The sequence below is a fragment of the Gossypium hirsutum genome, chromosome D11 (assembly GCF_007990345.1).
Source record: "Gossypium hirsutum isolate 1008001.06 chromosome D11, Gossypium_hirsutum_v2.1, whole genome shotgun sequence".
NCBI classification, from domain to species: domain Eukaryota; kingdom Viridiplantae; phylum Streptophyta; class Magnoliopsida; order Malvales; family Malvaceae; genus Gossypium; species Gossypium hirsutum.
The window spans coordinates 2,827,628-2,836,065 of record NC_053447.1 but is presented as its reverse complement, the minus strand read 5'-3'; the positions used below and the strand labels follow the sequence as shown (position 1 = coordinate 2,836,065).

At 31.1% G+C, this 8,438-nt stretch overlaps 1 protein-coding gene across 1 annotated transcript; it reads right to left on the bottom strand.

The window, feature by feature from the left end:
• Positions 1–3,337: 3,337 nt before the first annotated feature.
• On the bottom strand, positions 3,338–6,987 carry LOC107911259 (NADH dehydrogenase [ubiquinone] flavoprotein 2, mitochondrial). The gene is made up of 5 exons (XM_041105504.1): positions 6,670–6,987; positions 6,523–6,569; positions 6,309–6,386; positions 6,141–6,193; positions 3,338–3,427 (listed from the first exon to the last, which is right to left on the bottom strand). The coding sequence occupies exons 1-4, from the start codon at positions 6,764–6,766 to the stop codon at positions 6,173–6,175; spliced, it is 243 nt and encodes an 80-aa protein (XP_040961438.1). The 5' UTR covers positions 6,767–6,987; the 3' UTR covers positions 3,338–3,427; positions 6,141–6,172.
• Between the last annotated feature and the right edge of the window lie 1,451 nt (positions 6,988–8,438).

Genomic DNA, 8,438 nt, shown 5'->3' with positions numbered 1-8,438 from the left:
TGAAGCTTAATCTAATGATATTGGATATTCACTCTAAAAACCCATGTCGTGAGTAAAAATAACATGGACAGCTCCGTCTATGTGTGAGTTTATTTTATTAAAAATCTAACATAATCTTGAATTATAAAGCTTAATTAAGATTGGGTTGTTAACGAGTGAAAAGACTTTTGAAAAAAAGAAGTAATTACATTATATTTTCAATGAAATATAGATAGTTTATTAATTATTGTTGACTTAAAAGGAGTGTTTATGTTGACTTATCCTTCGCATCGTTTAACAACTCATGAAGGGTATGTCATGATTGCTTTAATTAGGATTCAACCTCGTAATTAAGGATGATTTTGTCATTTTAAAAAATGAGTAACATTACATGGTATTTGAATATCCAGTCCATTTCGTTGAGCTAAGTCAGAAGGTGTATTATTTTGATAGTGATATTATTAGCTGTTTTTTAAAAAATATTTTATTGCTAAATGTAATTATAAAAAGGAAATAAAATTGATCAAAGAAGAAAAGAAATTTGTTTAAAATATCAGATAAGTAAAATTTAAAAAAATTATAATCTTGTTTTAATTACTAAGAACTGATATTGACCACTATTGGTGGATACAAATAATCATACAGATTAGCATCAAAATCAAAGTAATGTCATATTAATACCATTTTATTCTGACCAATTATAGACCTTGTTTGAAAATTCAACATAGTATTTTTTTTCTTTCAAATGAATATAATATCTATATAATTAAGTTTTTTATTGAATCGGTGTTTAAACATGAATCTCATTTTCGATTTCATAATTTTCTACCCACCTTTTTATTTTTCTCACATTCAAAATAAAACATTCTATAAAAAAACGAAAATGAAATGATGTTTGTATTCCGATTCTATGTCTATTTGTGCTCTATCTTTATTTTATTTTATTTCGTAGTTACTCAAATATATCTCTCTCTATATATATTTGTAATTGTACCATATTCATATAAGTAAACCCTCTCCCTTAAAACAATATTATGCATAAAATTAAAAAAATGATAATATATATTTGGTTAAAGGTGATTTGTAGTAATTTGATATGTCAAATGAAGCTCTCTCGAACACTTTATGGGTTTTTCTCAAGCGATTTACGAGTCTTTTCAACATTTTTTATTGATTTTTAGTCTTTAGTATTAATGATAATTTTTCTGACGTTTTAATTTTTTTGAGACTCAAATTGGCAAAATTATGTCATCAGAGGCCTAATGGTTGATTTGAGTGTGTAGGGAGATGACTATAGCCAAACGTTAAGGAAAACATCACTATTGTGGGTGTCACGTACTAGGTGTGATGTGTTGCAACACCGAGTCCCAATATCTCGACTACAAGCCTTCAAGGTCGCAACTCCAAGTTGATGGTTGAAGTGAAGGAGCCCAAGGCCACTGTCAAGGATGTCGCGACACCAACTAGCCTGTGTTGCGACATCAAGAACCCCCGAGCTAAGAATGTGCCTAATGCGGAGGATGTCGTGACACCAAAGCTTGACAGCATGTTTGGTTGGCTGTAATGGAATAGAGACGTAATGGAATAGATGCGTAATGGAATAGAGGCGTAATAGGTAATCTTTTGTTTGGTTGAATGTAATGGAATAGAGGCGTAATGGTATTCTTGTGTTTGGTTGAATGGAATAGAGGTGTAATAGCATAAGGAAAAAAACTAAAATGACTAGAATACCCTTAGCAGAATTTTTTTTAGGTAGATGATTATTGTTATTGTTATTAAATTTTAATAAGCTTAATTTAATAAAAATAATATATAATTTAATAAAATATATGAATTTACTAAAATCATAATATATAATACTATAAAATATAATTTAAAATAATTATTATTAAATATAATTTAATAAAAATATATAATTTCCCCACGTTATTTGGAGATACAGGATACGAAACGAATTAATTGTTTGACTAATCAAGGGACTGATTTTGTTTAGCCATAAAATACATCAATATATACATTTATGTAATGAGAGTTTTTCATTTACATCCGAGTAAAGTTATTTTAATTTTATATTTCAACTAACTTAACATTTTATCTCCTATATTATTTTTGGAATATTAATTTTATATCAACCTTATACCATTCTTCTATATCATTTTGATTAAATTTAAGCTTAAATCTTATCAAAATAACATGTTTTAATAATAAAATAAAACAAACTTATTTTATTAAATTCCATAAGTTCAACTTAGTAAACTTTGCTTCTTTTAAAACCAAAAAGGAAAGCAGGTTATGATATAATTTGATTTAATAAAATTAGTCAATATCCAAACTTTATAATTTAATCATTTGTGTCCTATACTTTAAGCAAATATTCTCTCCATTGAAGGTGTAGTAGATCACTTCATGCAAGACAACAAATCAAAAAGCAATTATATAAAGTACAAGCTTATCAGTATAAGGCCAAGACAAGGAGCCAATTTCTATTTTTCCTTCATTAAGCTTATCAGTATATGGATCCATCAATACACAAACACTTGTACAACCAAAAGTCCCATATAGGAAATGGCACCTTTTTCCCTTGAACTAAAAGTAGCTACTAATGCTCAAGCACACAAGAATACACAAGCTATTACTTTAGTGCATGCGCACAAGCACACCCCCTTGGGTACATTCACATTTAAGAGGATAATATATACTAATAAACCAATACCAAATAAAAATTTACAATAAATCATGCCAATTTCCCCTTCAAGAACTTAACAACAGCAAAACACAATAGCTCTAACAAACAAGTTCCAAGCAGAACACAATAATTATCTCATCAAATATACCTCTGAATTGGAGATATACTCTCTGATAATATACCAAAGCTGAGCATTTGTATCCATCAACTGTAAATTACACAGAAAAGAGGCAAAAGGGCCATGAGTTTCATGATGCACACCAAGAATTGGAAACCACTCTCAGTTAATCTTGGAGCTTCTTTATCTCTGTAAAAATAGACATAAATACATCATGACACCAATCGTGAGATATAGAACCCTCAATATCTATTGCATAAAAGAAATGAAGCTATAGTTCATGGCAGGATATAGCACCTCTAACGCAAAAGACCACGCTAAAAAATTCTCATCATGGAAGAGCTGAAGCTCGTTGATTTTTCAGCTTGTCCTGAACTTATAAGTTGCAGCAAGAAACACTTCTTAACAAAGCTGAAGTAAGAAGCAGCTCAAACATTAAAACTAAACAGTTGAGCAAATTCAAAACTAATTGCATAATTCTACATCACATACACTACCATTAAGAACATAAATTATGCCAATGAATCGATGAAAAAAATAGGTGAAAGTCACACCTCCCATTGCTCATGTGCATAGGCATCGAGCTCCTCTGAGGTTGGAAGCCTTGCAGTAACACTTTGAGGCATCAGTTCTCTTGGCAAAATGTAACACCCCTTACCCGTGTTCCTTGCCGAAACAGAGTATGAGGTATTACTAGAACTCAAACACTTATAATTTTTTTTTTTATAAAAAAAATTTCGGCAGCATTTCTGCTTGTTTTTACATAAAACCCCCTGCAACTTTCCAAAAACAATTTCAAACAACTTCAATATTTCCAACCAATTACAGATATATGTTCAGACATAATTTTTCCATTAATAATCACCAACATATTAAACCGAATAACACTATATATATATATTTATACCACATCACATAAAGTCATCTATACATGCCATATTTCAAAATATTAATTACAAAATACCCAAAAAGTTGATGATAGTGTGGATGATTTCCTGACTTCGTCCAAATTCCAAGCTAGCTGATGTCACTATAATCAAGGGAAAATAAAAACAAGTAAGCATATAGCTTAGTAAGTAAACATATGACAAATAAATAAATTTCCCACATGATTTCATAGCAACATAATTTTAATCACACATAAATTTCAAAGTTCATTTAATTTCCAGCAAACTGTCTTTCTGCGTCACAGACGGTAATTTATTTTTATATGGAGCTACAGGACTCCAAAATAAGTTCCGTAAATTTTCCCCAAAACTAGACTCATGTACCTTTCCACCATAAAATTTTCAGAATTTTTTGGTTTATCAAATTAGTACAGTTTATTATTTAAACTTCCCCTGTTTCACTGCCCGATGGTTCTGACCTTCCTTTACTAAAATTTGCTTAACTCTCTGTACAAAATTCAAAAAATGGTCTCGTTTGTTTCTATTAAAAATAGACTCAATAAGGGATCCATGCATATAAATTTCAGGCCATAATTATTTTTATAAAATTTTTGGTGATTTTCCAAAATTGGAACTGGGGATTTCGAAATCAATCCAGCCTTGTCTCAAATAAATTCAAATATCCCCAAATATACAACTCTTTTGTTTGCTCTGTTTCTTTCATATGAAAATAGACTCACTCAGCTTTAATTTCATATATTATTCAACCTCCAATTAATTTTCCACCATTTATGGTGATTTTTCAAAGTTTCCCAACTACTGTTGTTCAAAACAGTTTTATATTTAATTTGCTCTTTTGTAGTTTTTGATACTTCCTCCCATCTTATACATGGGTTGATTAAGTATCAAACCCACAATTCCTCCCATAAACTTTTCCACCATATATAAATATTAACCTTTCCAATTTCCTCGTTGAAAACTCGAAATATCAACCGTTATCGGTGGATTCAGCACTTAGCAACCACCAGTGATTCGGGGAATCAACACTTAGCAACCCCTTTCACATTCAAAGATATGGTGGAATCAGCACTTAGCAACCACCAATGATTCGGGGAATCAGCACTTAGCAACCCCTTGGGGAAATCAGCACTTAGCAACCCCCTTCACATTTAAAATACGGTGGAATCAGCACTTAGCAACCACTAATAATTCGGGGAATCAGCACTTAGGAACCCCTTGGGGAAATTAGCACATAGCAATCCCCTTTATATTCAATGTACTCCGGCTTATTCCGAGTGTTCAACCGGAACCCATATTTTCAACACTTTACCACCTTTTCTAACTTAATCACATTTTTAGAATTTTTATCAAATATTTATTCTATGTTCAAATAAATCTCAACATATATCAAATAATGTCAAAATAATGCATTAAATCACATGTTTACTTACCTCGGTGCAAAATATCGAAATTTTGCAATTTACTCCACTATCTTCTCTTTTCCCCGTTTGAGGTAGTCTTCTCGTTTTTCTTGATCTATAATGGGAAATTTAACTCATTCAATGTTCACATTTATTAAAATAATCCACTACCCAACTTTTTGATAAATTACAAATTTGCCCCCAAACTTTTGCATAATTACACTTTTATCCCTAAGCTCGGAAATTAAACTTCATCACTTATTCTTATGTTTTATGACATGCTGAACATTTTTCCCTTCTATGACAACATCAAATTCTCACTCTAGCACACACTTTTGAACATTAGGTATTTTTACCGATTATGTCAATTTACCCGTTTTCGTTTAAAATCGCTTAGCAAAAGTTGTTTAACATAATTTCTAGCTTCATATTCCACCATAAACAGCAAAATAAACACTTTTCACCTATGGTTATTTTTCCAAATATGAACCCTAACATGAATTATTGATAAAATAAGCTAAACCGAGCTACGAGGATTTCAAAAATGCGAAGAACATTAAAAACGGGGCTAGGATGCACGTACTATGAGCTTGAGAAAGCAAAGAAACCCTAGCTATGGTGTCTTCCAAAATTTGGCAGCAACTATGGAGAAGATGACACCATTTTTCCATCTTTTTCCCATTTTATTTGTTTTTATTACTAAATGACTAAAATGCCCTTACTTAAAAAAATCTATTTCACTAATTCTATGCCCATTTTTGTCCATCAATTTACTAATGGTCTATTTACAACATAAGAACCTCCAATTTAGAATTTCATAACAATTTGACACTTCTAACATGTAGAACTCAACTTTTCACTTTTTACAATTTAGTCCTTTTGACTAAATTGAGTGCCCAAACGTCGAAATTTTTGAACGAAATTTTTACGATTTTTTTTTGAAAAATTTTAGACCATAAAAATATAATAATAATCATATTTTCCCTTGTCGGATTTGTGGTCCCGAAACCACTGTTCTGACTAGGCCCAGAATCGGGCTGTTACACAATCCCACTGCAACTATCTCAACTATCTCAACAACTCATTGAGTAGTAACATCTTCCTGCATTGTTTAAATATGGCAATGCACATATTAAAATTCCAATAGGTTATCAATTGAGCACACTACCTAGTTATGGTTAATCAGGCAAGTCGAAAAGAACTCTACAGAAACCCACATAGTAATTATACGTATATCCTTCAGATCCATTGGTGTAATCAGCAACTGCAATCATAGGAGCATTTACACAACATCCCTGCAGAAAAAATTTACAAAGCTGTTAAATTTGTGAGAGTGATTAAGGAAAAAAAAGGTTAGCATAAATAGATTTTCTAATAAAATTTGGCATTATGGAGAAAAAAAGAAGTAAACATGTAAAGGGAAAAACTTACCATACATTCCATTTCTCCAACAGAGAATAAACCGTCCTTTGTTACCTCTGAATGACTTCATATTCAATACAATCTAAAACTTCAAACTCTGACATGAGTTTTACATGATATGTGTATAACTGCAAGCAATATGTTTACAACACTTACCATTGCGCTCAACCCCCAAGTATTTCAATAAGGCTCCTTCAATTTCTCCTGAACCACATATCATACATGGTGTTGTGCCACAAACCAATGACCACATAACAGAGGAAGTGAGCAATTAGAGAATGACCGCAAAATGCATCAAAAAGAAAAAATAGAGCAAGAAAGCAACGATGGAATCAAATCTAAAATACCTTTGGGAGATGTTTTATTCTTGAAGATCTTCAACATGAGATTAACTTCACTGGTTTATCCTTCAAAAACAAACAAAAACCCTAAGAAACCAATATCAATGTGAGCAATAGCACTTCTAGTGAGGGAGAGACCTGGGCATAAAAAAAAGGGAGAAGGTTGGAAGGAAATGGGAAGAAGAATGAAAAAAAGAAGAAGATGCTTCAGACGTATTGCACCCTCATCTAAACCAACTCCATAAAACGAGAAGAAGAAGCAGAAATCAATGGAAGGGAAAGGGAAATTACCTAATCAGTGTTTGAGGCAAAAATTGATGGAAGAAGCAGAAATTGACGAGGGCAGAGAATGGAATAGAAAAAAAGAATAGGGAAGGAATCCCTAATCAGCGTTTGAGGCAGGGAATGGCTATTACAGCCAAGAGAGGTAATAGATCCGTAACTGAATATGGCCGTAATAGCATTACGGGCAACCAAACATATGAATAGGTAGGGCCCACGTAATAGGGATGTAATGGCTAATGCGGAGGATGTCGTGACACCAAAGCTTGAGTGCCATGCATTATCATTGTCATTCACCTTATTGTCAATCTTTATTGGGTATGATCCTTGGAATGCTCCAAGTGTTCCATTGTAACACTTACAAATTTTACAATTGATCTGTAACACTTACAGTCAAGCCACTTTAATTTTTTACATTTAGTGCTAATTCTCTGCTCGGTGTTCCTATGTCGTGGCAGGGCCAAAAGGTATGGTATTTAATATAAAACTATTCTCATTAATTATACATAATTTTAAGGATAAATATCAAAATAATAAATGAATTTTGATTCACTCTGCAACAGTATCATACATGAACTTCAACTTTGTACAATTTTATATATGAAATTTTGATTTGATTCAATTTCACAAATCACTAATAACATTATCGAATTAGCACTATTTTATGTTGATATATTGTATATACAAACAATTATATTACTCTGATATGAAAATAAATGTATGTATTCATTTCTTTAAATGTATACAATCGAATACGAAATCAAAGTTTCATATATACTTATGAATCACAATTCAAGTTTCACGTGTATAATTTCATCAAACCAAAGTTTATATATAAATTTAATATTGATCCCATAATTTTATAAAAATATAGATATAAAATATATATTTTTTATTTTTTAGGTAATAATTTTTTATTTGTTTAACTCTACTTTTAACCGAATAAATTAATATATTTACCGGAATTGATATTCAAGTTTATTCATAGGATTAAATTATATATCAATTTTGAATTCAAGGGGTCGATTTCGATTTTAATAAGTGACGCAATGGAGTTGTTAGGTCGAACCTGCTTTCCCTCCCCCCAAAAAAATGTAATAACCAAATTAATACAATCTAATCCTGCCGACACTATATGGAAGCTTTCAGACCATTTTTTCCCTTCTTAAACGCTGCAGTTTAGGCTTTAGATATTATGAAATAAACCCATATTTATAAGGGAAAACATTCTTGTCATTTTATATAAAATTATATATTGAAATTATGTTTATCAATAGATTATAACATATATACTTTATAGAA

Bases quoted from the DNA above. Each gene is read 5' to 3' on its own strand.
- LOC107911259 (XM_041105504.1), bottom strand. From the start codon at position 6,766: ATGTGGTCATTGGTTTGTGGCACAACACCATGTATGATATGTGGTTCA. The intron at 6,570-6,669 runs GTAAGTGTTGTA...GAAGTCATTCAG, and splicing joins CTTGGGGGTTGAGCGCAATG to AGGTAACAAAGGACGGTTTA. The intron at 6,387-6,522 runs GTAAGTTTTTCC...TTTTTTCTGCAG, and splicing joins TTGGAGAAATGGAATGTATG to GGATGTTGTGTAAATGCTCC.